Below are 27,764 nucleotides of genomic sequence, written 5' to 3' on the forward strand. Positions count from 1 at the left end.
TGAAAATGAATTTCAAAGTGAAAATGAAAGGGTTTCCAATTTCAGAGTTTGGAATTTTGGCATATACATAAAGAGCTACCTTGTGGCAAGTCTAACAATGAAATGCGTTTATGTTTACTCTATGCCTTGTGCACATAGCCTGATGGCAATCTGTACAATATTTTTAGTGTACCTCTGTTTTTGTTTTTTAATTTTATTTTTTATTTTTAGGTGGATACAATATCTTTATTTTATTTTTATGTGGTGCTGAGGATCGAACCCAGTGCCTTGCATGTGCAAGGCGAGCACTCTACCACTTGAGCCACAGTCCCAGCCCGTGTACCTCTGTTTTGACTGTGACCCATTCCATGAAGCCAGAATTTTCCACTTGTGGCATCCCATCGATGCTCAAAAAGTTTTGGACCATGGAGCTGGATGTGGTGGCGCATCCCTGTTATCCCAATAGCTCAGAGGCTGAGGCAGGAGAATCGCAACTTCAAGGCCAGCCTCAGCAATTCAGCAAGGCCCTAGGCAACTTAGCAAGACCCTGTCTCAAAATAAAAACAAATAAATAAATAATAGAAGGCTGGGGATGTAGCTCAGTGGTCAAGTGTCCCAGGTTCAATTCCCAATACCCCTCACTCCCCAAAGTGTTTTAGATATTGAAGCACTTTGGATTTTAGATTTTCAGATTGGGGGAGGGCTTAGCCTGTGTCCTTGAGCTCTGCTTTTGGTAAGAGATGGCTCAAAGCGGTTGGTTTGAATTTTCACAGCAGGAAGGGACAGTGGAGACACCTGAAAAAATGTTTTTCTTGGTGCATTTATGATTAAGAGGCAGTCACTGATAACGCGCCAAACCACTCCCACACCCCTCCTCCTTCAGAGCCCTGAGTTCTGCTTTCTGACAGCTTCCAGCCCAGCCATTCCTGCTCAGCAGCCTTGCCCTGCAGACCTCTGGAGCCCTCTGCTGGGGACCATCTTCCCTCCTTGCAGAGAGGAAAACTTGAGACCCACCAGGAAAGGAGCTGGGTACTGCTGGCCTGTACCCTCCTTCGAAAGGGCGGGCCTGCCCCTGGCCCTGCATCCTGGAACCCTTAGCTGGTCAGGAGCCCCTCCCAGAGGGTGGGACCATAGCCCTGGGCCTCTCTGGCTTCAGGCTCTGGTGGAGTCTGGGGCTCAGCTTGAGACATCCAGGCCAGGGGGTCAGTGCCCTGTCAGAGCCTGGCACGTGATAAGTGAGGCCCAGAAAAGGTGCAACACGTGGGCTGGGAGAACGCTGGTAGGAGGCCACATGGGAAAGGGTCCTGAAGTTTGGGAGGCAGGAGGTTTGGGTCCAAGTTACCATCTAACCACACATGAACCCAGCGTTGTCTTCTGGGAATAGAACAGAACAACAGTTCTCGCAGGTTTGGGGTGAGGAGGGACAGGCAGCATTTGACTATTCGCTAGTGGCCAAAATGTGGGAACAAAGTTGCCTTAAATGTCCGTCGCAAATTGTGGTATATCAGTGCCACAAAATATTATTCAGCTGTAAAAAGAAATCAACTATTGACTCAGCTATAAAGTGAATGAACCCTGAAAATATGAGGCTAAGCCAGAAGCCAGACACAAGGCCACACATTATTTGGAAAAGTTTATCCCAGCAATTCAGGAGGCTGAGGCAGGAGGATGGAAAGTTCAAGGTCAGGCTCAGTAACTTAGTGAGGCCCTAAGCAACTTAGTGAGACCCTGTCTCAAAATAAAAAATAAAAATAAAAAAGGTCTGGGGATGCAGCTCAGTGGTTAAATCCCTCTGGGTTCAATCCCTGGTGCCAATAAAAGATATGTGAAACAATTTGTGTGAAATATCTAGAATAGATAAATCCATAGAGACTTAAAACAGACACTGGTGGTCACCAGGGGTGAGGGACAGGAAAGAATGGGGAGAATAGGCAAAGAATATTCTTTTGGAGGAATATTTGGAAATCTGTTGGAACTAGATAGAAGAAGTAGTTCACCAACCTTGTGAAGATATTAAATATTGCTGAGTTTTTTTTAAACTTTAAATGGTTAATTAATTGTATATTATGTAAACTTCAATAAATCTCCTTCTTGTGTGTGTGTACGTGTGTGTGTGTGTGTATGTGTGTTGTTGTTGTTGTTGTGGATTGAACCCAGGGCTTCAGGCATGCTAGGCAAGCACTCTACCACTGAGCTGCATCCCTAGCCTCAACAAATTACTTCCTAAAATCAGTAGTAATAATAATAATAATGGCAGTATTGAGCTAAGACATGGGTGTTACTATTGGAGAAAGGGTGATGTGGGCTGTGGCAGGCTAAAGGTAGGATCAGTTTGACAGAGAGGTTAAGACTGAGGTTCTCAACCTTTCTTAGTCTGTTTTCTATTACTGTCACATAATACCCAAGGCTATATACTTTATAAAGAAAAGAGGATCACAATTCTGGAGGTTTAAAGGCATGACAGTAGCATGATCTAGACTCTGGTGAAGGCCTCATGGTGGATGGTGTTGTGGTGGGAGTGTGTGAGTGAGATCACATGGTGAGACAGGAAGCCAGAAAGTATTTCTGGGGTCTAGCTTGCATTACTTATTTATTTGTTTGTTTATTTATTTCATCACTGGGCATTGAAGCCAGGGTCTCATGGCTACTGGGCAAGTGCTTTATCACTGAGCTATATTCCCAGCCCATTTTCTTTTGTTTTGAGACAGGGTCTTGCTAAATTGCTGGGGCTGGCCTAAAACTTGTGATCCTCTTGTCTCAGCCTCCTGAGTTGCTATGATCACAGGTACAGACTATTGTGCCTGCAAGGCTTGCTTTTTTATGACAATTCTCTCTTTCAAGAATGAAGTAATGATCCCAGGAGAATTACCTTAATCCTGTCTGAGGGCATAACTGCCTCCCACCAGGCTTGTCTTTCTTCTTTCTTTCTTTCTTTCTTTCTTTTTTTTTTTTTTTTTTTTTGGTGCTAGGGAGGAACTCAGGGCCTCGTGCATGTGAGCATGGGCTCTACCACTGAGCGTCAGCCTCAGCCAGCCCCACCTCCTGAAGTCACATGCCCTCTCACCAGGACCACACTGGGGACCAAGTTTCCAGTCTGTGAAACCCTGGGGGACATATCCAAGCCATAGGAGTTCTAGAACAAGATGCGAGGGTTCAAAGCTACGGAGCGGTGGGCAGCTTTTTTATCCTCTGTTTTAGTTTCCCCATCTATAAAATGGGAATAATGAAAGTGTTTATTCTGGGAATTTTAATCTTTTATCATGGGAATTGTAAGACTTTCACAAGGATCACACACGTTCATATTTGTAAAGCGTTTGGCACAAACTCGAAACTATATTAAATACTTTATTATCAGTCATTCACATTTTGATTTACTTGTTCATTTATTGAGCTAGGCCCTGGCGGGCTCCTGGGGACACAGCTGCGTGCGTGACTCAGTGCCTGCTCTCAGGCGCTCCCTCACATCCTGGTGGAGGAGTCAGCCCCGCCACCCTCGCCCCCTCATGGCACCTGCGACTTCAGCTGTTAATGAACATGTCCGTCATCTCCTTCCAGAGCTGTGGAGCAGGCTTCCCAGGTGGGCAATCCTCCCCTGTGGTCTCAGGAGGGGACAAAATGAGCAAAGGCGCTGCAGGAGGGGAATGGTCCTGCGGAGGCATGTGCTCAGCCCTCTGGTTCCCAGAGCACCCAGGTCTTCTCCCCACCCCTGCCCTTCCCTCACGTAGACCCAGGCCTCGGGAGCTGGGCGCCACAGTCAGAGGGGCTTCCTGGGGTAGGATACTGGTTTACTCATCCCTTGGTTCACTCATGGCCTTTGCTAATAGCTCCTTGGTACCCGGTGCTGTTCTGAGCTCAGGAGACACAGTGAGGCCAGATCTCATCTCCACCTGGGGGCTGAGAAGGGCAGCTGCATGGGCTCAGGACACAGTACAGTCCAAGGGCCATTCATTCAGTCCCTCTGCAAATGCTCACTGAGTACCTGCTGTTATGTGTCAGGCCCTGATCTGGCGCTGGGGCGTCAGGCCAGCCGTGAGCAAGCAGCGGGTCCTCCTCCTGGAGCTAGTGCCTGGTCTCCTGCAGCGGACACAGCCCCAGTGCTGAGGCGTGTGGAGAAGAACTAACCTAGATCTTTCAGAAGTTCCCTAACCACAGCAGCAGCAGAAACCCTTCCCAGCAGGGCACAGGAGAGGATAGACTCATCCATAATCTCATCATTTAGAAAGAACATTTAAAACAATTTGTAGTGTTTGTCTTTGCTCTTTGTGTGTGTGATTTTGTGTGTATACACCTGAATTTCAAGCACAATTTGTGTGTGTGTATGTGTGTGTGTGTGTGGTTTTTGCAGTGCTTAGGATTGAACCCAGGGATGCTCTGCCACTGAGCCACATCCCCAGGCCTTTTTATTTTTTTATTTTGAGATAGGATTTTGCTAAGTTGCTGGATGCTGGCCTTCAAACTTGCAATCCTGCCCCCCAAGTCACTGGGATTGTACGAAGCATGCCACTTCACCCTGCTCCAGCCCAATGTGCCCTGCTCAAGCTCAGCTGTGACTAAACTCTTTATAAGATTTTTTTTAAAGATAGAGAGAGAGAGAGAGAGAGAGAGAGAGAGAGAGAGAGAGAGAGAGAGAGAGAATTTTTTAATATTTATTTTTTAGTTTTTGGCGGACACAACATCTTTGTTTGTACGTGGTGCTGAGGATCGAACCCAGGCCGCACGCATGCCAGGCGAGCGTGCTACTGCTTGAGCCACATCCCCAGCCCCTCTTTATAAGATTTTAAATGCTGATTTTCTTTTTCAACATTTTCCATGCCGTTGATTCATAGCATCTACTCATATCCCACCGTCCCACATGTGTGTGTGTGTATTTACACATATTTATTTATTTTTATCTTTTTTAATTTTTTTTCAGTACTGGGGATTGAACCCAGGACCTCATGCATGCTGGGCAAGCACTCTGTCACTGAGCTGCATCCCCAGCCCAGCAACCATATTTGTTAGTGACTGCTTGGAGTCCCTCTTGTGGATGCTCCAGTTTATTTTATCCTCCCCTTATTTGGCTTACATTATCTCCAGGTTTCTTGTTATTGTAAATGATGCTGAAGTGATTTGTCTTCCAGCTTTTCAATCACTTCCTGAAGGTAGGGCCCTGGAAGCAACAGGGGCCTGGGCATGGTTTTTGCCCCCTCTCTGGCTGCTGGCACATCTTTCTGCTTCTTTCCTGCTCAGCAGCTTCCCCTTCTTGCCCCTGTGGGGAGAGGAAGTTTCCTCTAGGTAAATCTCAGTGTAAGTTGTTCTATATCTTTTGCTATATAACCAATCACTCCAAAACTTAGTAGCTCAAAATGACAGCTTTCATTTCATTATTGGTCATAGTTTCTGAGGGTCAAGAATTTGGAATGAGCTCAGATGGGCAATTCTGGCTCAGGTCTCTCATACAGTTTCATATGGCACAGATACTGAAGCAGCTAGGCGCTGGGAACACCTGTTGATGATATTTCTGGAGTCAACCCCCCACCCGACTCTGCACCATTGCTAGCTCCCTAATCTGGACCATCTTTATCACCTAGATGAATAATATTGGCTTAAACATACAGCACTCCTTGTTGGCTTGATATTGTTCCTATTTATATACATGAAGTTGTCATTTAATCCCTACAATAATCCAAGGAGGTAGATTCTGTTGTGATATTAATTTTACAGAAGAGAAAACTGAAGTTCTGAGAGAGTCCGTATCTAATAAATGGCAGTTCCAGGACTTGTTGTTGTTTTTTTTTTAATAATTTATTTTAAAATTTCAATTTGTTATATGTGACAGCAGAATGTATATTACACATATAGAGCACAATATTTCATATCTCTGGTAATACACAAAGTAGAGTCACACCATTTGTGTCTTACATGTACTTAGGGTAATGATGTCCATCTCATTCCATTGTCTTTCCTACCTCCATGCCCCCTCCCTTCCCTCCTTCCCCTTTGCCCTATCTAGAGTTCATCTAATCCTCCCATGCCCCCCCCCAACTCCATTATGAATCAGCCTCATTAAATCAGAGAAAACATTTGGCATTTGGTTTTTTGGGATTGGCTAACTTCACTTGGCATTATCTTCTCCAGCTCCATCCATTTACCTGCAAATGCCATGATTTTATTCTCTTTTATTGCTGAATAATATTCCATTGTGTATATATACCACAGTTTCTTTATTCATTCATCTACTGAAGGGCATCTAGGTTGATTCTACAGTTTAGCTATTGTGAATTGTGCTGTTATAAGCATTGATGTGGCTGTGTCCCTGTAGTATGCTGTATTTAAGTCCTTTGGGTATATACCGAGGAGTGGGATAGCTGGGTCAAATTGGGTTACATTCCAAGGTTTTCAAGGATTCTCCATAGTGCTTTGCATATTGGCTGCACCAATTTGCAGTCCCACCAGCAATGTATGAGTGTGCTTTTTTCCCCACATCCTTGCCAACATTTATTTTTGTTTGTATTCTTAATAGCTGCCATTCTAACTGGAGTGAGATGAAATCTTAGAGTAGTTTTGATTTGCATTTCTCTAATAGCAAGAGATAGTGAACACTTTTTCATATATTTGTTGATTGATTGTATATCATCTTCTGAGAAGTGTCTGTTCAGTTCCTTGGCCCATTTATTGATTGGATTATTTGGGGTTTTTTTAGTGTTAAGACTTTTGAGTTCTTTTTTTAAATTTTTTTTAGTTGAACATAGATACAATACCTTTGTTTTACTTATTTATTTATTTTATGTGGTGCTGAGGATTGAGCCCAGTGCCTCACATGTGCAAGGCAAGAAAGCACTCTACTACTGAGTCACAACCCAGCCCCAAGAGTTTTGAGTTCTGTATATACCCTAGAGATTAGTGCTCTATCTGATGTGTGAGTGGTAAAAATTTGCTCCCATTCTGTAGGCTCTCTATTCACCTCACTGATTGTTTCTTTTGCTGAGAAGAAGCTTTTTAGTTTGAATCCATCCCATTTATTGATTCTTGATTTTATTTCTTGTGCTAGAGGAGTCTTGTTAAGGAAGTTGAGGCCTCATCTGATATGATGGAGATTTGGGCCTATTTTTTCTTCTAATGGGTGTCTCTGGTTTAATTCCTAGGTCCTTAATTCACTTTGAGTTGAGTTTTGTACATGGTGAGAGATAGGCATTTAATTTCATTTTGTTGTGTATGGATTTCTAGTTTTGCCAGCGCCATTTGTTCAAGAGGCTATCTTTTCTCCAATGTATGTTTTTGGTGCCTTTGTCTAGAATATAAGATAACTGTAGTTAGGTGGGTTTGTCTCTGTGTCCTGTATTCTGTACCATTGGTCTACAAATCTATTTTGCTGTTTTTGTTACTTTTGCTCTGTAGTATAGTTTAAGGTCTAGTATAGTGATGCCACCTGGTTCATTCTTCTTGCTAAGGATTGCTTTAACTCTTCTGGGTCTCTTATTTTTCTAGATGAATTTCATGACTGCTTTTTCTATTTCTATGAGGAATGTCATTGGGATTTTGATTGGAATTGCATTTAATCTGTATAGTGTTTTTGGTAGTATGGTCATTTTGACAATATTAATTCTGCCTATCCAAGAGCAAGGTAGATCTTTCCATCTTCTAAAGTCTTCTTTAATTTCTTTTTTTAGTGTTCTGTAGTTTTCACTGTAAAGGTCTTTTACCTCTTTCATTAAGTTGATTTCCAAGTTTTTTTTTTTTTTTTTAGGCTATTGTAAATGGGGTAGTTTTCCTCATTTCCCTTTCAGAGGATTTGTCACTGATATACAGAAATGCCTTTGATTTATGGGTGTTGATTTCTGCTACTTCACTGAATTCATTTATTAGTTCTAGAAGTTTTCTGGTGGAATTTTTTGGATCCTCTATGTATAGAATCATGTCGTTGGCAAATACTGATAGTTTAAGTTCTTCTTTTCCTATCTGTATCTTTAATTTCTTTTGTCTGTCTAATTGCTCTGGCTACTGTTTCAAGAACTATGTTAAATAGAAGTGGTGAAAGAGGGCATCTCAGTCTTGTTCCAGTTTTAGAGGGAATGCTTTCAATTTTTCTCCATTTAGAATGATGTTGGCCTGGGGCTTAGCATAGATAGCTTTTACAATGCTGAGATATGTTCCTGTTATCCATAGTTTTTCTAGAGTTTTGAACATGAAGGGGTGCTGTATTTTTTCAAGTGCTTTTTCTGCATCTATTGAGATGATCATATGATTCTTTAAGTCTATTGATGTGATGAATTACATTTATTGATTTCTGTATGTTGAACCAACCTTGCATCCCTGGGATGAACCCCACTTGATCACGGTGCACTATTTTTTTGATGTGTTTTTGTATTTGATTTGCCAGCATTTTATTGAGAATTTTTGCGTCTATGTTCATTAGAGATACTGGTCTGAAGTTTTCTTTCTTTGATGTGTCCTTGCCTGGTTTTGGAATCAGGGTGATATTCACCTCATAGAAAGAGTTTGGAAGTGCTCTCTCTTTTTCTATGTCACCAGATCCAGGATTTGAACTCAGAACAACCTTATTGAACCTGCTCCCTTTCCTGCCTGGTTCTCCTATTCCCCTCCAGCCTCTCCACCTTTCCATTCTCCATCCAGCAGCCAGAGTAAGCATATTAAAACAGGACTGCATTGTGTCAAGTCTGGGTTGAACCCCTGCCTGTATTGTATCATGGTGACAAGTAAGATCCAGCTGTCTGGCCAGGCCTCTTGGTGACCAGGCCTGCCCTCCAGCCCTGTTGGCCTCACCTCATTTCCCTCACATCTCCAGGGAGTCCTACTTCTTCCTCCAGAGTCTCCTGCTATGTTGGATTTCCATGAAGCATCCTTAGCCCCGGCCCCTTTCAGAGCTATTACTGCTTCTCCAGCTCCTAGTCAGATGTCCCTCCCTTGGGAAAGCCTTTCCTGAGTCCTCAGCCACCATGCTGGGCTCTGGGATCCCTGGGCATACTTCCATGGGAGTCACCATGTTCTTCTGTTGGCTGGATGTCAGTCCTACAGGGCTGCTGTTTTGCCCACTTGCAGGAGATGCACTGTGGCCTGTTCCCATTGTGGTCCACACTGTGGCTCCGCCTGGAGTTGTGTAGTGCAGAGTCCTGCTATCTTCCCCGCAGAAGGGAAGCTTCACCTAGGCAGGTCCATCGCAGGAATCCTCCCTGGTCACTGTAGGTCTGGCAGCCAACAGGTCTGATGTACAATAGGCATCAAATCAGTAAGTGTTGGATGTTATTAATAAAAGGAAGAACTAACATGCATTACTAGGTGACAGACACTCTAGGCTCAACCCTGAGAACTGCCATCCTCACTTTACACTTGAGGACTCGGGCTGAGAGACAGGAGGTCTATTGATGGACGCCCTGTAGTGAGTGGAGGTTTCAGCCAGGACCGACTGGTTCCCTAAGATAAGAAACTGAAAGGAAGACTACTAAATTCCAGCAGCCTTGAGCAATTGGGATGAGGATTAGAAGAACAGGACCGATGAAAATCATCCCAATGTCTCACTTCTGCCACTGGAGGCCTGTCCTTTACCTTGTGCCTCTGCTGCCAAGAAGAGAGCCAGGAAGGCCCCCTGCTGCTGGCAAGGGAACCTGGGGAATCAGACACCTGGAGAATCAGACAGGTCAAGGATCTCTGGGAACAGGCTGAGATCCCAGGAAGCCTCTCAGGCCCCAGCGCTGAGTGTGCGCTTGTGAACGTGTGCACACGTGTCCAGATGGTGGTGGGGACAGGGGCAAAGACAATGCCTCCCTCCTTTTGCTCAGTCCCACATTTCCCCCTGTCTTCTTGGCCCAGTCTGCTCTCCTGCTAGGGCAAAGGCTTTCATGCCCATTTGTGATGGATGGAGGGTGTGGGCCAGTCTTTTCTGGTCTGGGAGTCCATAGTGCCTCTGATCCATACTCCCTCCTTTGGGCTTCTTGGGTTCCCTGCAGACTCCGGACTTTCCAGAGTTTAGGCCTCAACTCCCATCTGACTAGTTTTGTTCTACAATATGTTTTCAGTTTGTGCTAATCCTTGTGTTAGAGCCCAGCCCAGAGGTGAGGTCGGGGGCTTTAGGAAGTGTTGGGAGCCTGAGAGGGGCTTGAAGAGGAGTAGAAGTTACCAGGTGGAGCCCCCTTCCCTTTCCCAGGGAGCCTTCAGCCCTGGGGTACAGAGCTGGACAGGTTCCTGTGACTACAGGGCCTCCCCCAGACTTTCCCATCTCTGGCGGGCCTACCCAGCTCTGAGGCTTCCAGAGGCTCCAGCCCCAGGGCCACCATCCCGCTCCTGCCCCTGGGGCCCGGACTTCTTCCCTCCCTCCCTCCTTCCAGGTCTCAGTGTGCTGGGGATTCTGTTTGGGTTGGAAGGAGGTGTTGGAGGAGTTTGCGTGTCTGGCTCTTTCCTCCTCTCCTGTTCCTCCTCCCCTCCTCCCACTTGCCGCTCAAGATGTTTCCTCTGCCAGCCTGGCCCTGCTCCAGGCCCTGCTCCAGCCCCTGCCCCGCCTTGGGCAGGCAGCAGCCATCCTCCTGCGCCTGGGCTTCTGTGGGCTGTGGCTTTCCAGAGCCACCCTTGATGCCTTCAGTCGGGTAGACGGGCAAATCCTCAGGGTGAGGGCAGGTCACCTCCTTTCTCTCCACTGTGTAAAACCCACTTCTCCTCTGAGAGAAGGCTGAACGCCCACTCCAGAGCTGCCTTCTGCTTTGGGTGGACTCCGGTCCATCCTTTCCCCCTCAGGGCCTCTGTTTCCTGGGGAGTCCAGAGCCCAGGCACATAGCAGGCCTTGTGTTCATTTGGTAGTTGGGGCTGTTGCGCCAAGCATCTTCACCTTGGGCTTGGGTCAGTGGGAGGCCTTTCCCCAGCCTCAGTGGTGGCCTGCAATGTAGGATTTGAGGTTAATCCCCAACTGAGGTCCCGTCACCCCTGGGGACACTCACAGCCCCCTCTCTGAGTGCCCCTCCTGGCAGAGGTTCACAAGGATGTAAGCAGACCCACACCCTGGCTGACAGAGCCCGGGCTCAGCCTGTATCCTCAGAAGTTTGCACCATGCCCAGGACCAGAGCAGATGCACAATAAATATTGGTGGGATGAATGGCTCCAGGAGCAGCCGGGGAAGCAGAGAGTGGCGTGACGAGAAGTGAGGGCAGAGAAGGTCCTGAGGGAGCACTTGCCAGAGGAGGTAGAGCTGAGCCAGGTATTGAAGGATGAGCAAAAGTTAGGCAGAGTGTGGAGGGCGTTCCATGCAGGCAGAAGAGCCCGTGCAAACTCTGAAGCCACGTGATATGACCTGGTGCTTAGGGTATGTGTGAGGAAGTGGCCACAGAGTCTGGAAAGAAGGGCCTAGATGTGGGGGGAAGCCCCAGTCTGGGGTGAGCACCCCGCCTATTGGAAAGAGACCACCAATTAACCCCCTGGGCTGGTCCTAGGTCTCTGTGCTGAGGCCAGGGCTTGGAGGGCAGGCAAGCAGTGGAGGGGACGATCCTGGGGCTTGCTGGGCTTGGGGATGTGCAGATCCTTCCTGAGGTTTTGGTTCTACTTTCCTGGGTGAGCAGGTTGTGGGATCCGGGCCAGCTGTGGTTGAAATAGGCTTGTGCCAACATGTAAGACAGAGCCAGGTTCCATTCTGGTCTCTATACTTGTCTGGCTGTGACTGAGCTAATTATTGACTTCCTTGTGCCATCACAGCCTCTGTAATGAGGACAGTGGAACCTCCCAGGCCAGAGTGTTGGAAAAGCTCAACAAGACAGCCTGTGTAGAGCTTTCTTTCTTTTTAAAATTTCTTTCTTTTCTTTTTTCTTTTTTTTCTCTTCTTCTCTACTCTTCTCTCCCCTCAGCACTCCTAGCTCTTTGGACTGAGGCCTAATAATAATTCGAAGGACACTGGGCAACCACGGGCCCAATAGCCTGGTTCTCAGTGTCTCTGGGCTACACCATCAGTGTCTCCTTTAGAAATGCAACATTGAAAAGTGCAAATTCCCAGGCCCTTGCATATCTTCTAAATAGGAGCTCTGCAGGCGGGGCCCAGCAAGCTGGGCGTTAAGAGCCTTCCAGGTGATTCCGACCCCTGCCCATGTGTGAGACCCCCTGCCTTATAAGACTTATGCCCTTGAGCACCTCAGTTGGAGGAGCCTGGCTTTGGCCTTGCCCAGGGAGGGAACTGGCCTCCTGGGAGGGCATTTGCACAGGGCCTGTGCTCAGCCCTTGGTGGGTTTTAAATGTTCTGCTGTATCTGTCTTGAAGTCTGCATAAGGAGCCCTGCATTTTCATTTTGCACTGGGCCCATAAGTTGTGTAGCTGGTCCTGGGTGCTGGTCCCAGCTGGGTTCCCCATTAGTTGGGTAATCTCAAGGAAGTCACTTTCCTTCTGTGAGTCTTCCTGTCCTTCTCTGTGCGGGGTGGGTGGGTGGGTGGGGGTATGTGATAACCCCCTTCAGGGTATAACTGTGAGGATTAAATGTGATGCCTGGTGTAGCTCTCAGCATGGGGCCTGGCAGAGGCCAGCATGGAGTGACATCCTGAGGCCAGGTGCCAGCACCATGCATGTCTCTGGGGATACAATAACCACCACATGGACACCATCCTTGGCTTTGTGGGGCTCATGATCTGTAGGAGGGAGACAGCTGAGGGGCAGCGGAGGCCTAATGTGGGAGTCTGACCTTGTTGGGGATCATTGAAGGCTTCCTGAGGAAGTGCCAGGTGAGCAAAACTCCAAGAGATGCAGTGGATGTGAACTGGGCGTAGGTGGGGGTGACATCCCAGCAGAGGCAACAGCATCACGACGGTCATCAAGTTATTTATTTATTTATTTTGGTACCAGGGATTGAACCCAGGGGTGCTCAACCACTGAGCCACATCCCCAGCCCCTTTTTAATGTTTTATTTAGAGACAAGTTCTTGCTGAGTTGCTTAGGCTCTCGCTAAGTTGCTGAGGTTGGCTTTGAACTTGCGATCTTTCTGCCTTAGCTCCCCTAAGCCGCTGGGATTACAGGCGTGTGCCACCGTGCCCAGACATTAAGTTATTAATAATAAGCCTCTGGGGAAGCCGAGGTGAGATGAGGGACAGGGAGGGTGGAGATGGGCCACCAGAGCTGAAGGTAAGTCAGAGGCTGTCTCATCCCCAGGTCTGGGCTCCTTTCCTTTCCAAAGGCCTTAGACTGCATCCTGTTAGAAAGGGAACAGGTCCCTCACCCAGAGCTCCTGGAGCAGCCGGGAGGATGGCTTGGCCAGCTGGTGCCCCAAGCAAGTTGTTTAGCTTCTGGAAAGCTTGGCTTACATTCCTCCCTTCTTCCCCTCCTCTCTCCCTTTGTCCCCAGTACTGGGGATGAACCCAAGGGTGCTCTGCCACTGAGCTACATACCCAAACCTTTTTAAATTTTTTACTTTGACATAGGGTCTCACTAAGTTGCTGACACTGGCCTCAAGCTGACTGTCCTTCTACCTCAGTCTCTGAGTCACTGGGATTACAGCCATGAACCACCACACTGATCTTTGGCTTTTTCTTAAGTGAAATGGGATTAATCAACCCCTCTCATTGGGCTATTGTGAGATTTAAGTGAGATATTGCATGAAACTCAGCACCCTAGCCCCAAAGGTAGTACTCAGCGAATAGTTCATTTCTCTGTATCAGTTTGGAAGCGGGGAGTCCCATTTTGGATTAGGAGTTTGTCTGCCTCAGGCTTGCCCTCTCAAGCCAGTGCTGAAGCCCTTGTTTAATTGTCAGGAAGATGAGTTTGATAGTACCTCTCTAGAGATGATCAGATGAGAGCAAGAACTAACCAGACTTGAAGGACCAGAAGCGGTGGCTGGTGACAGCTGAGTGTCCTCCTCTCTAAGAGACCCTGCTGATGGGTCCAGCCTAGGAGTAAATTAAATCCACTGGGCTATATTATAGAGGGGGGGGGTGTTGTTGGGCATGGTGGTGCACACCTGTAATCCTAGCTACTTAGGAGGCTGAAGCAGAATTGAAAGTTCAAGGCCAGCCTGGGCAATTTAGCAAGACCCTGCCTCAGAATAAAAAATAAAGGGGTTGGGAGCATAACTTAGTGGTAGAATACACCTGGATTCAACCTTCGCTACCAATAAAAAAGGGGAGGGGTGTTATATTTTTCTCTGATTTGATTTTGAGACTCTCTCTGGAGATTAACTATAAACTCTAGCCCTGTCCTGCCAGGGCTTCAGAAGAGGTAGACCTGATTTCAATGTGCTTTTCATGCATGGGATAATTTTTTTTTAAGTACCAAGAATTGAACTTAATCACTGAGCCACACCTCCAGCCTTTTTTTTTTTTTTCAATCTTTTATTTAGAGACAGGATCTCATTAAATTGCTTAAGGCCTCACTAAATTGCTGAGGTTGACTTTGAACTTGCAAATCCTCCTGCCTCAGCCTCTGGAGCTGCAAGGGTGCATCATTGCGCCAGGCTCCAGATGGTGGGTTTAGAGCAAGGAAACAAAGTTCCCTATGACTGAGAGGGGTCACTGTGGTGTGTCTGCACAGTCCAGAGTGGGCACCAGAAAGCACTTCTGTAAGGCAGACACTAGGACTGAACATAATAAAGACTGGGAGGAGGCACCAAACTGGAAACTGGGTGGAGAGTGACTGAACCCTGCTCCTGGCTTGAGAAAGTCTGACTTCTGCTCACAGCAGAAGCCGAGGAAACATAAATCTCTAAGACTTTGCTGCTGGGTGGTGGAATGAGCTCCCCACCCAGCAGTGGGCACTGGTGGCAGCAACTGGGAGGCAGGCGGGAGAGTCCAGGCCCAGCTCTGTCAGTGATGAGCAGCTTTGTTTTATCACGGGCTTCACTGCACCTCAGGCTCTGTGAGTGCATTAAAGCAAAGAGGTGTGTTACGTTTCCCGTTTAGAAATGGAGAACACAGAGACTTGGTCCCGGCCCAAAGTTGCCCAGTTAGTGAACTCAGGCTCCAAAGCCTTCACCACCATGAACCGACTTCCATAGTGACACGCTGTGGAGCCAGGGGGCAAGTCTTACCCTTCTGGAGGCTTCTGTGTTGCCATGCACGCCCTGGGGTGGGTGGGGGGCATGTTCCAAGAGGCTCCCTCAGCTCCAGTATCCTGGCATCTGCCTTTCTGAAAGGGCCTGTCCTCTGAGACCTGGGTCCCCACACCTGCCTCACCTGCTGCTGCCTTTACTGTGTAGGAAAAGACCGACTTACTTGGACCCTTTCACACTAGTATCCCAGGCCATCTAGGGCTGATCCCTGGCCCCTGAACCCTGTCCCTTCCACAGGAAAGAGTGGTGGCCAGGACCTGTGGTTTTTGCACTCTGGGACTGATGGGGCTGAAGCCCTGTGGGAGGGCCCAAAGTGGGAAAGAGTTTGGTGGTGCCCCGTAGCTGCCCTAGATCAGTGGGCTGGAGGGCATATGGGGGGCAAGGAGCATGTAGGGAAGAGGGGTCTGAGGAGTGGGCAGGGGCCAGATTATGATGAGCTTGTGGGAAGGGGCTAAAAGTTCTTATTCAGAGGAGGGGCTCCATCAGGCTTGCATTTAGAGTGATTGAGAAAATACCTGTGATAGTAAAGGCAGCCTTTGCCTTCAGTAGCCCTTAGTCCCGTACTGGTCATTATAAATTCCCAGATTCTGAGGCCTATTATCCAGGAGAACTTGGGCCAGTCACAAGCTCCTGGGATTTATTTTCCTTACCAGTAATGCAACAGGAAAAGGACCTTCCCAGGGATTTTATCAAGATCAAAGGGAGACGATGAGAGATTTTATTTAATTTCAGTTAACCCTATAAACATGCAGTCATCCATGTCCAGCTGCATAGCCAGGACCGTCCTCTGTGTGATGGTCAGGATGTGGCAGGACTCAGACATGTGACAGGACTCAGGGCTCTGAAAGGGCCGTGTCATAGCAACCATCCCCTTGTGGGCGCAAAGCTTTACTTCCTCCAGTTCCCTGCCCTACGTCAACCTCGGCCCTGCAGTAGCACATCTTATCTCCTCCTCAGACTCTCTCTCTAGCCTCAAAGCCCCAGCTGGGGCCTTGCAGCCTTATGAGCCCATAGAGCTTCCCAGTAAATGAGTATGGTGTGGAGGGGAGTGTGCAGGACCCAAGGAAGTCACAGCCCTACTCTGAGCCTCAGTTTCTGCATCTGCAAAATGGGAATGAAATACCTACTATACTAGTCCTCTAATGTTCCTATGGCAAAGTGCCATCAATGTAGTACCTCGAAACAACACAGTTATATTCTCTTACAGTTCTGGAGGTCAGAAGTCCTAGAACGGGCCAGCAGGGTTATGCTCCTTCTGGATTCTTCCCAGGGGGGAATCCCTTCCCATGCCTTTGCTGGCTTCAGGATGCCGCCTGCACCCAGTGACTCCTGACTCCATCCTCCAACTTCAAAGCCAGAGCATCACATCTCCAATCTCTCTCAGTGCATCTGTCACCACATCTCCTCTCTCTCAGAGCCTCCTGTTTCCCTCTTATCAGGCCCCTCGTGACTACATTAGGCCCCTCAGTGGGCATCTATCTCCCCACCCACCTCAAGATCCTTAACTAAACCACTCTGTCCCTTCTACCACGTGAGGGAGCAGAGCTGTAATCTTAGCCTGGGCATCAAGTTGTGGGCACCTCAGGGCCATAATTCAGCCTCTCAAGTCAGCTGGGAGGAAATAGACTTGTGAAAGCCTTGTGTGGTGCCGGGGACTGGCGTCAGCCCCAGTGGGCCTGCCCGCCTTCCTCTCTGTGGCCTCTGGCTCCCCACCTGTAAGATGAGCCTTGCCCACGGCAGTAGTCAGAACCTACCTTCTTCAAGGTGCAGCACAGATAGGTGGGCTGTGCTCAGGCAGAGTGGGGCTCAGAGGAAGCATGGGACTGAGCCAGTGCCAGGACACCCCCTCTCATCCTCCATGGGGCAGGTCTCCTCTCAGTTCCTGGCCCAAGCATTTCCCATCGTTCCAGGGATGGCTGATGGGAAAGACTGAGCTCACTGCTCCTTGGGGAGGGCCAGGGTGGGGGAAGGAGAGTCTGGCGCAGCTGCGGCTTGGAGAGAAAGGGAGAGGAGTCTTAGAGCGGGAAGGTCCAGGTTGTCAGCGCTCGGGGGAGTTGGAATGGTGTGCTCCTCCTCAGCTCCTGGGCCTCCACGGTGCTCTTCTGCTCCGCGGCTGGCTTCTCTGTTGATGGGGACAGGTCCTGGAAATAGGGGAAGGTGTCAGGGTCCAGCAGGGGCCAGTATGAGGAGTTGCCTGGGCAGGAATCCCCCTGCCTGTGAGCATCCGTACATTGCTTTAATGTTTTGTGACTTTGGGCGAACTCTTTGCTGTCCTTCAAGTCCCAGCTTGGCTGCTGCCGACTTTCTGTCACTTTCTCAGTTGCCTTCCGGGAGCTTGACAGCCCTCTCCCTCGTGGGAGAGGGAGGCTAGTTACTGGTTTGCACATCTGTGCCCTCACCCCTCCATGTGGGGGGCGTGTTCATAACAGACCCCAGCTTCCCACGGCCACTGTGGGTGGGTGTAACAGGCAGCGTGGCAGGATGACCCTAGATGGCCTCCTGGGGTCTGGCCTGGGTAAGGTCACCTATGGCAGTCCTGCCCTGAGCTTCAGCAGGCCTCCACGACTGACTCACCAGAGACCAAATCGTCTAGGTCCTTCACTTTCAGTGATGTGAATGCCCATGCTCACGGTCCTGGACCTCCTGTGGATAATCAGGACACCAAGAGGGCGTGTTAGTCATGAGGTTTCCCGATGAGGGTGAAATCTGAGCTATGGAGGGGTTGAAGGAGAGTCTGTTGAAGACATAGCGTGTATAAGCTCCAAACTCTCTCAGGAAGCCCACGAGGCCCACAGGGACCACCGTGCAAGTGCTGGGAGACAGTGTGGAATGGGGTAAGGCTCCTCCACTTCCTGGCCCAGTGTACTTCTGTGGGATTTCCTCACCACCCCTCCCCACCCTGCTGCCTCTGGAGGCCCTTGCAGCCCTGCTCACCTTGGTGCTTCTGTGCCTCTCTGTGCATAAGCCTCCCGGATACTGAAGCCGGGTTATGTGCCAGGGATGCACACGGCTCAGCTCATTGACCACCCTCAACACCCTGAGGCCGGCGTGTCATTCCATGGTCCAGCTGAGGCAGATGCCATGTGAATCAGACAAAACCGATAAGTGCCAGGCTAGAGACCTTGCTCCTGTTCCAACTGCTCTTCTCCACCTCCTTTTCCAACTGCGCAGCTCTCTCTGGGGTTTGGGAACCAATGACCTGAGTCTTGGGCCGGGGCAGCAGAGCTGGTTCTGGGGTTGTCACTCCAGATGGGTTGGCAGTTAAGAAGGGGTCAGCTCTGCTCCTCTTGGCAGGCTTCTCACAACCTCTACTGGGGTAATAGGAGGAGTAGGTGCAAGGTGTGAGGGTGGGCGTGGAGGGTGTCTGTTACCAAGTCAAGGGGGTGGTTTGGAGAAAGGTCCAGAGATGCCCTAGAATGCTCCTCTCCCGCATGGCACCTCACCGGGTGCAACAGCCCTTGGCCGGCTTCCCTGCACCCCATCACCTGCAGGCCTGTGTATGCGTTTCTTAAAAAATGCTCCATAGGTCAACCTTGTCCTACTACCAGGCCTTCCCCTCTGTCCAGCACTGTCCTCCCCAGACTCCTCATGCCCATTATCTCCTCTCGGCTGCCCAGGCTCCCACCAAGAGCTGGTGAGCCCTCTGAAGCCTCAAGGGACAGGGACCTGCCCAAGGCCACCCAGCAAGTCGGTTTGCTGTGGTGCTAGTTATCATCATCACCACCTAGCTCCGTGCCAGGGCCTCACATACACTCCAGGGCCAAAGTGCAGGACCCTGATGCTGCAGGCCCGCTTGCCCTGGCTGTGCCCTTTCTGAAGCACTTTGTCTGTGCGGACCACTTTCCCTGCCCTGGAGGCTCTCCCACCCCAGAGGGAAAGCACCCAAATGGATCTTGGCAGGCTTCTCACAACCTCTACTGGGGTAATAGGAGAGTGTAGAGATAGGGGCCTTCTACCAGGGAGGGGGGCTGGAGTTCCCTCTCCCAGGGCTCCCTGCATTGTGGTTAGGCCTAATGGAAGGCTGCCTGAGCACTTTGATGTTGGCCATTCCCATTGTGACCTCTGGCCTCCCAGGCCACCTTCTGAGAGCAGAGGATACATAATGGACAGAGGGAGCATCAGGGGCTTTGGGGCCGATGGGCTGGCATTGCCTCCTGGAAGTTGCTGGCTGACTGTGGTCTCGTCTCTGTCCATCTCCGGATTCCAGTTCTGTAAAATGGGGATAATGCCTACTTATCGCGTTCCTCACGACAGAAACACTCAGGGTCACTGCAGGGGAACTGGGCTGCATGAAATAGCCACACAAGAGACGGAGATACCTTTTTCTTTGGGGTCCTGTGACAGCTCCTATGACCTTAAGGGTCCTCAGAAAGAGAGAGAGAGCCAGCACACGCTGACCCTTTTATTGAGGAGAAGCCATTCAAATGAGACCAGGGGTCAGGTTTCAGGGGGTTGAGTCTAGCTTCATGATGTCCACTGTCAGAAGGTTGACTGACATCTAGGAAGGCCACACCCAAAGGCAGAGCAAGAGAAGGGGACACACAAAGGGAGTTTCCATGGAACATTCTATCCCAAACAGGGCAAAGGGGTAACATCACAGAAACAGGTGAGTGTAGCTCAATCCATGGGGCTGCAGGCCTATGTCTGAAGACACATCCTCAAACTTTTGGGACTAGGGCTATGTTCAGGTCACTACGAGAGTGACGATCAGAGCCTCTCTGTCCGCTCTCAGGAAGGAGAACGCGAAATTATTCAGACTGGCTGCCCACACCTACCCCCACCCCAAGTTGTCCTCAAGATAAAACACAGTAGGGGCTGGGGATGTGGCTAAAGCGGTAGCGCGCTCACCTGGCATTCGTGCGGCCCGGGTTTGATCCTCAGCACCACATACAAACAAAGATGTTGTGTCCGCTGAGAACTAAAAAAAAAAAAAAAAAAAATACTAAAAAATTCTCTCTCTCTCTCTCTCTTTTCTAAAAAAAAATAAAATAAAATATGAGCCTTTAAAAAAAAAGATAAAACACAGTAAACAGGCAAAGCTCCCAGCCCATGAACAATTAATGATAAATCTTAAAATAATAATATTTTTTTCCTAGATTCAAATAAAATCACTCAGTTGAAAGTTTCAAAAGAAGAATAACTGATTTTAAGATGTGTGAAAAGCATGTTTTATATTGCTAATACTCTTTTGGAGTAGTATTACCTCTTACCTCCTAAACTAGACCACAGGGTGTGGAATCATGAATGTTTTGTTTGGAACACACTTAGGATAAATTGTGTCTTTCAAGGAATATAATAGGGATCCAACCCATATGCTAGGCAAGCATTCTCCCACTGAGGTGCATCCCAGCCCTGTTTTTACTTGTTAATCTATTAAGCAGTTGGTTTGAGCTACCTACATTTTCTATTTCCTGCACTGTGACCTTGGGCAAAGTATTTAACCTTCTGTGTCAGTTTCCAGTTGGGTATAATAGGAATATATTGAGTGAGCATACGTTGGATAGAGTTAATATGATTATCTACTTTACAGGATTCTTGTATTAAATGGGTTAATAAAGTGTTTAGAGTGATGTTTGACTTGTATTAAACACTTAAATATCACTATTAATAATAACAACATCAACAATGATAATGATGTCTTTTCTTCATCTGTTTTTTTTTTTCTTTTCTTTTTCCCCCCTTCCCAGTACTGGGGATGGGACAAGGGGTGCTGTACCTCTGAGCCACATACATGCACAGCTCTTTTTAAATTTTTATTATGAGTCTCACCAAGTTGTTGAGGCTGGCCTCAAACTTGTGATCCTCCTGCATCAGCCTCCCAAGTTACTAGGATTACAGGTGTGTACCACAGGGCTGAGCTAATAATAATAATTTCTGAATAAAAATATGCACTCAGATTTTTATTGAAGTCCAGTCAAATTGCTATTCAGTAGATGTGCATTCAGCTCACATTTACATAGTGCTGGCTCTGGGCTTGTTTGGACTTCTCTTGGGATCTGATTTCATCCTTTTTTTTTCTTTTCTTTTCTTTTCCGGGCACTGGGAATTGAACCCAGGACCTTGCACATGCTAGGTAAGTGCTTCATCTACAGCCCTTGGAACCAGACCTCAAATGCTAGCTCAGCAACTCCCTGGCTCAATCCAGTGGCCTGGGCTCCTGGGTCTTAGTTTCTGCCTCTTCTTCCCAGCCCCCTGGGACTGGGTGAGGCTGAGCTCATAAAAAGTGTCAGCAAAGCACTTTGTGGATCGATGCTAACTAATAGCAGCTCCCAGGAGCTGGTATGAGTAGGGAAGATGATTGTGGAGCTGCTTGGACCAATCTCAGGGCAGCACCCAGGGAAGGCCAGTGTTGTCCTCAAAGCAGGATCCAGGAAGGGCCCTATTCTACCCTCTGCCTGATGCTTCATGCTGCTCTGTAACCAGGAGGGGTTGCCAGCATGGTTTGGAGGTGGGATGGCCGCAGGGGAAGGGTTTTCTCCAAAGAGACCAATCCAAGGCACACGTAGAGATCCATCCAAGCCACACACCTGGTTGCATTGAGGCCAGACTGAGTGCATGGAGTGACGCGGGCATCCTCTTGTCAGGATTCCCCAGCTGCCCCATAGCTATCTCTCTAGAAGTTGTTGGTCCTGATTGAAATAGAGGGCCTCTGATCTTCACCCAGACACGAGGCTGTCTTAAGTATGGCATGGAAGCTATCAGGGATGGGAAGTTGGCATGGGATCCTATGCAGGGGAAGATGGGGGAAAGGCCCCTCCCAGGTCTGCCCTAGAGGGTAGCCCACCTCGGTGTCTCAGACTGAGCTGACGTCGGATCTGGGAAATGCTGTGGGGGCAGCAGATGGTGACTGTGCTTTTTAAGAGCTTCTTTCTGAAGGAGGAGGCATGGCCCTATGTTCCAGGAGAGAGAGGGTCCTGTGTGATGGGGGAACATGGCTTCTGTTCCCTGGGACTCCTTGTCACATGGAGGGACATGGTCATCTTGTGCTCTGGCACTTCCCTGTCTGAGGAATGAGGCATCACCTTTATCCTGAAGAATGAGGCATCACCTTTATCTAATCTGATGGAGGAGTCATGGCCACTCCCTTAGAGAGATCCCTATGTGAGACCTGACCAATGCCCTCAAGAAGGACCCCTGTCTGATGGGGGGGTTCCTTTTTTGTCCTCTCACTCAAGAAACCTCATTTGATGACCTCTGCCTGGGGACCTCCTTCCCTGCCTGATTCATGGACAGCCCAGGCTCCACAGGCAATAGGCACAGAATGAGCTGGGCAGCTAGGGAGTTGGCTTCTGTGGGGTGGCAAGTGAGGGTGACATGGAGGGCTTCCTGGGGAGGTGTCTTTGTGGCACACTCCTGGACAGGAGGTGCTGGCTGAAGATAAAGAGCAGAGGCTCCCTGGGACTGGGGAAGGAAGCTTGAGGAGCCATGCCAGTGAGCTCCAGCCTCACACAGACTACACTGCTGGAGTAGAAAGGGGTCCAGGAGACAGACCCTCGCCGTGGCCTGTCCCTGCACAGGCCAACTGCTGCCAGCCCAGAGACATCCGCCCTCCTCAGCTCGAGAAGCCCAGAGGAGGAGAGGAAACAGGACGCGTATCAGGAACGCCTTTTCCTTTTCTTTGTAGCTTACCCCTCACTCAGGGCTGGGGAGAGCGATCTGCAGGGCTAGCCCTGGCCTGGCCACTGCTGTCTGCAGTCCCCAACTCTGGGTCTGACAGGCCGCCCTGCTCCCTGCGGACCCTGCTCTGCTCTGCTCCAGGGCTGGCCCTGGAACACCACAGAATCTCAGGGATCTTAGCTGCAAAATGGGGTAAGACTTCCTATCAGCCTCACCGGGAAGTTGATGCTGTTTTTCTCGCTGTGGGATTTGCATCATTATTTCTTGATCCCTGAGATGTGCATTGAGCACTTCCTTTGTGCCACCTCTGGGATGGACAGGGACAGGGAGCACAGGGGAGTCCCATGGGGAGGAAGTTTGTTGGGATTTGTCTGAGGAGTTGGGGGACTTCCAAGTAGTGATGTCCTGTTGCTTGTGGGCGTGGGGTCAGAGAGGACCTGGCTGGAAATGGAGATTTGGGCGTACCAGGTCTGGTGGCAGTAGAAGTGGTCTTGTGGTTGGAATTCCCAGGGTACTGATTGCCATGGGCTTGGGAAGGTGGCAGAGGCCAGATTCAGCTCTGGAGCTACCGAGAGCTGGACATGGAGCAGGGCTGAGGAACCGCTTGGCCAGGGGTTCCAGAGGTACTGAAATGGGGTCACTTGAATCGGTGCCTTTTAGAGGAATGTTGAGAATGTCATCTTAGCAGGGAAAGGTGTGGGGAAGGGTAGACCCAGAGGGTGTGGAGGAGTACGAGAGCCTGGACATTAAGGAGCGCAGTCAGATGGACTGGTGTTCTTTTCTGTTTCTCTGGTCATCCAAGTGATTCCTCCACTGGGCAGAGGGCTCCTGGGGGGGAGTGTCTGTGAGTCTGTGTGGTGTGTGTATTGTGCAAGTGTGATGTGTGTGCATGGGGAATGTTTAGCATTTGGGGGTGTGCTATGTGTGGTGTACATGTGTGAAGTGTGAAGCATCAAAAGACACTTGTGGTGTGGTGGGGTGTGTGTATGTGTGTGGCGGGGTGTGGAGTCTGTGCACAGGGCCATGTTCAGGTTCTTGTTTCAGACTGCAGAGCAGGCTGGTGCTGAGCCGACCACCGGATTGGAAACTGGGAGGGCTTGTGAACTTTCTTCTGTCCTTAAAGTGACACTCAGTGGTATGCTGGTAGCAACTGGCCCTTTGGAGAAAAAAAAAGGAAGGTGGAGGATTGCAGCATTTGCCAATTTCAATGGTGTAAATACTCCTGCCGCAGATGCCTGTTCAGTGTGAGGCTATTGAGCATGGATTTGAGGAGCACAGGAGACACCATTACACAGGATCCGCCCCCCACCCCACAGCTATCATAGACATAGGGAACCTCAAAGAAGATAATAGGAAATCCCATAGGGTCATTAGGGAGTGATAAGCTTGAGCATGTAGTCCCTTTGTTTTTAATGTGTTTTAATTAATTGCGTTTACTGGGATTTCTCAACATCCACACTGCTAACACTTGGGCTGGAGATCCTTTGTTGGGGCCCTGGGACTAGTGCTCTGTGCCTTATGCAGGCAGCATCCTGGCCTATATCTGTTAGAGGCTGGGGGATCACTCCCCCAAGTCAAGACCTCCACTTTGTCTCCAGAAATTGCCAAATATCCCCTTGGGTGCAAACTCAAATTCCTTCTCCCCTGTTGAGAACCACTGATAATGACTTTGTGTAACAACTAACTCAAAAATTCCTAAAAATCTGGTGACAGTCAACTCTTAAGGATCTGGACAAGCCAGCTCCAAGCCACCACAGGGACCATATCTGGCTAAAGATAGGGTATACCCCTCTCCCCACCAGTTCTTTCTCAGGAAAAGAGCTGTCACTCGGGCCTTAGGCCTCAGTCCATGCAAAGGCCCTGGGCACAGAGCTCTCAGCAGCCTGACCCACCTACGGAACAGCTGATATGAGATGAGCCCCCAGAGTAACACAGGAAAGAAGTAATGTTTCTGAACTAGTGTCTTGTTCTAATATACTATACTATGTTATTTTACACACCTACAAGCTTGTACATTTAAACTGGCAAAAGTTAACCCCCCTCAAACCACTCCCCATGTCTGCTTTTTATTTTTGTTGGTACCAGGGATTGAACCCAGGAGAGCTTAGCCACTAAGCTATATCCCAGCCCTTTTTATTTATTTATTTTAAAATTTTGATACAGAGTCTCACTAAGTTTCTTGGGGCATACTTAATTGCTTGAAGGCTGGCTTTGATCCTCCTGCCTCAGCCTTCTGAGCTGCTGGGATTACAGATGTGCTCTGCTGTGCCCAGAAGCCCTTTTATTTTTTATTGTGAGACAGGGCCTCTCTAAGTTGCTAAGGCTGGCCTTGAACTTGCAATCCTCCTGCCTTAGCTTCTCGAGCTGCTGGGATTACAGGCGTGCACCACCTCACCTGGCCCAACCCCCTTTAAATAAAATCTTCCTGCTGGTTTGGCGATGGGCTGTCGGGTGCACTTGGTCTCTGCAGGTTCCTGCCGAGGCTGTGCGTCATCCTGGTGATTAGGCTGCCGCCTCTAATTTATTTTTTGGTCCGGGTCCCATTTTTCCCCAGCTTTGAGCTCAGGGTTTGGCTCTGGTTGGTTCATTTCTTCATTCATTCAAAATATTTATTAAGCACCTACTGTGTACCAAGAAAAAATAATGACTGAAGGAGGCTGCGGTTCCTGCTCTCTGGAGTTTGTCATTCTTCCAATTCCATAGTGTCCACTAAGGAGCAGCAATATGCAGGCCCCTGTGGATGCCTAGGGGACAGTGGGGAGGGGGAGGGTAAGGGGCTGATTAGGCCAGAGCCCAGCTGGGCACATCACGCACTCTGCTTCTGGGGGAGAATTCTGTGTGTGGAGTGTCTGTGCCCCCATCCCACCTCCATCCTGAGCGTAGGTGCCCAGGTATACACACGGGCCACTGGGACCTGGATCTCCTGCAGGGAAGAGCAATGCCCAGCGTTTTGGAAAATAAAAGGAAGGAGAAAAGGGAGTCCAGAAATGTGTCCAGGAATAAGAAGGATGAGGGGCTGGAGTTGTGGCTCAGTGGTAGAGTGCTTGCCTGGCATGTGCGAGGCCCTGGGTTCAATCCTCAGCACCACAAATAAATACATGAATAAAATAGAAAGACATTTACAACTAAAAAAAAAAACCAATTAAAAAAATAAGAAGGATGAATGGAGGGAGGGAGGGAGAAGCCAAGCCTCGGGGGGGGTGGGGACAGAGCAGTCAGGACAGGAGCTCTGATGATTCTTGGTGACAGTTGGGAAGCTGGTGAGCATTGTCATGGAGAGGCTAATGGAAGGAGGGGCAGGGCAGGATGAGGACTGGCTGGGCATGTCTCTGGGGATTTCTGGAAGGTGGGGATCTAAAAGGGGAAGTGAACATCACAAACTGTGCCTTCCATGTGAGACTGGCAGCTAAAAAGGCTTCCCTGTCTCCAGCAGGGGCCACGTAGCCACGCCTCCTGTCCCAGGGCCTCCTAAGGGACATTTAGGGGAGGGCGGGGACTGACAGGGTGATGATGGTCATGATGGAAATGATATCAACAATGTCAGCTCCCCTTTTTTGGTTCCCTGCTGGCTACCAGGTTTTAATATTGTTCCCAACCACCAAGGGGGAGGCCACCCCCCATCCTCCAGAATTGAGGCTCAGAGGATGGGAGACTGTCCAGAGGTCATGAAGGACTAGGCGGGGTCTGCCTGCCTCAGCTCCTGGCTCTTTCCTCCTCGGCCTTTCCTTCCTGCCTCTCGACCCTCGGGCAGGCTCAACAGCGGTCAGGGCCGTCTGTGGGTCCTTGGTAGCCAGCTGCCAGCCGCTTGGTGAGATTTTTACCAGCCTTTGGTTTTCACATCTCTATTTCCATAGGTTACCAGAAAATGGGCCAAGCTCCTTTAAGTAGCCCTCCCCTCTGTCCATGGCCACCTGGTGGCTTCCCTCTTTCCTTCATCTGTACCCTCTGAAAACTTCACGAATCTGGATCGAGGCCAGAATAGTGACCGTGCGCACACTTGCTCTGCCTGGAAGCCCTCAGGAGCTGGACTTGGCCAGTTTGGGCTCACCTTTACCCCTCAGGCCTCTAGGCACCACCCTGTGCCCCAGGAGCCCCGGGCAGGCCCAAGGGGGACAGAGTGGGGGAGAGTGGCCAGGGGCAGCAGAAGCCTGGGGTGCTCCTCTCGGCCCCAGACACCTCTGGCCCGTGGGCTTTGATTTCTCCATCTGGGAAACAGCAGATTGTTCCTGTAAACAAAACCCTATGGCTCCCTAGAGTTCGGAAATGTGTGAAACGGGGTGACATTTCCTGTCTCCCCCCCCCCCCCCCCCCCCCCCCCCCCCCGGCCGTCCAGAGAGGCAGGTGAGCAGGCAGACAGGGCTGTGTCAGGGGGAGGGCTGGGACGCTCTGGCAGAGCAGATGAGCCTGTACACAAATAACCCTGCCCCCAGGGAGAGTGTCATAAGGCCTCTCAGAGCCTCTTTGCCTCTGCTGCCACCTGCTCTCACGCCTCCCTGTTCCCTGATGGCTGTTCTCACACCCTGGAAAGTAGGTCAGAATGTAGGGCGCCTGCTTCTGAGAGTGAATGCCCCCTTGCATGGTGCCCACCCTACCCAACAGAGCCATGGCTGCTCTCAGGGCCAGCACTGGGGGAAGCCATCTCTGTATCCAAAATAAAGTTCTGGCCATTGGCTCTCCACCCCTCAAATGTGCATGCCTCCCCAGTGACTGCTGGATGTGGTCCCAGGTCCTTAGCCTGATCCTCAAGGTCCTTCCCAGTCCCCTCTACCCTCCTAGGCCAGGGTCAGCACACAGAGGTGCTCCGTTACTATCTGGGGAGGGAGTGGACCTTTTTATTTTAGCCCACCCCCTTCCATGTGGCTCCTCCCAGGCACTCAGGACACACTCTGGCCACACCCAGCTACTTACCCTCTCCCCAGCACCCAGCGGTTCTCTCCAGGCCCTCACCTGCAGAGCCGTTACCTCCTCCACAGCTCTCTGAGTCCATTAAGATCCCCCTTGTCATACCTCTGCTCCTGAAGTCTTTCTTGGCTTCTCAGGCAGAACTCCACATTCCATGTCCCAGGCAATACTTGGGAGTGTTTAAAGCATGGCTTCTGGAGCCAGGTTGCCTGAGCTCCAATATCTAGCTCTGCTCCTTACTTTGTTGTCTGACCTTGGGCAAATTACC

General features: G+C 49.6%; 1 protein-coding gene across 9 annotated transcripts in view; it reads left to right on the forward strand.

The window, feature by feature from the left end:
- The window catches only part of ARRB1 (arrestin beta 1), a 78,356-nt gene that overhangs the window by 19,755 nt on the left and 30,837 nt on the right, over positions 1-27,764 (forward strand). For 2 of the 9 annotated variants that reach the window (XM_081279318.1, XM_081279320.1), the window contains exon 2: positions 3,375-3,556. The exons of 3 other annotated variants lie outside the window; for them this stretch is intronic. In XM_081279318.1, coding sequence (XP_081135444.1) covers positions 3,483-3,556 — 74 coding nt within the window. In that variant the 5' untranslated portion in view covers positions 3,375-3,482. Of the gene's footprint in view, positions 1-3,374; positions 3,557-22,608; positions 22,787-23,083; positions 23,218-27,764 lie in introns of those variants that run through there. 4 more of the 9 variants (XM_081279321.1, XM_081279327.1, XM_081279319.1 and 1 more) reach the window with 3 other exon arrangements.

This window comes from Spermophilus citellus, assembly GCF_964194105.1.
Source record: "Spermophilus citellus genome assembly, chromosome: 2".
Taxonomy (NCBI): domain Eukaryota; kingdom Metazoa; phylum Chordata; class Mammalia; order Rodentia; family Sciuridae; genus Spermophilus; species Spermophilus citellus.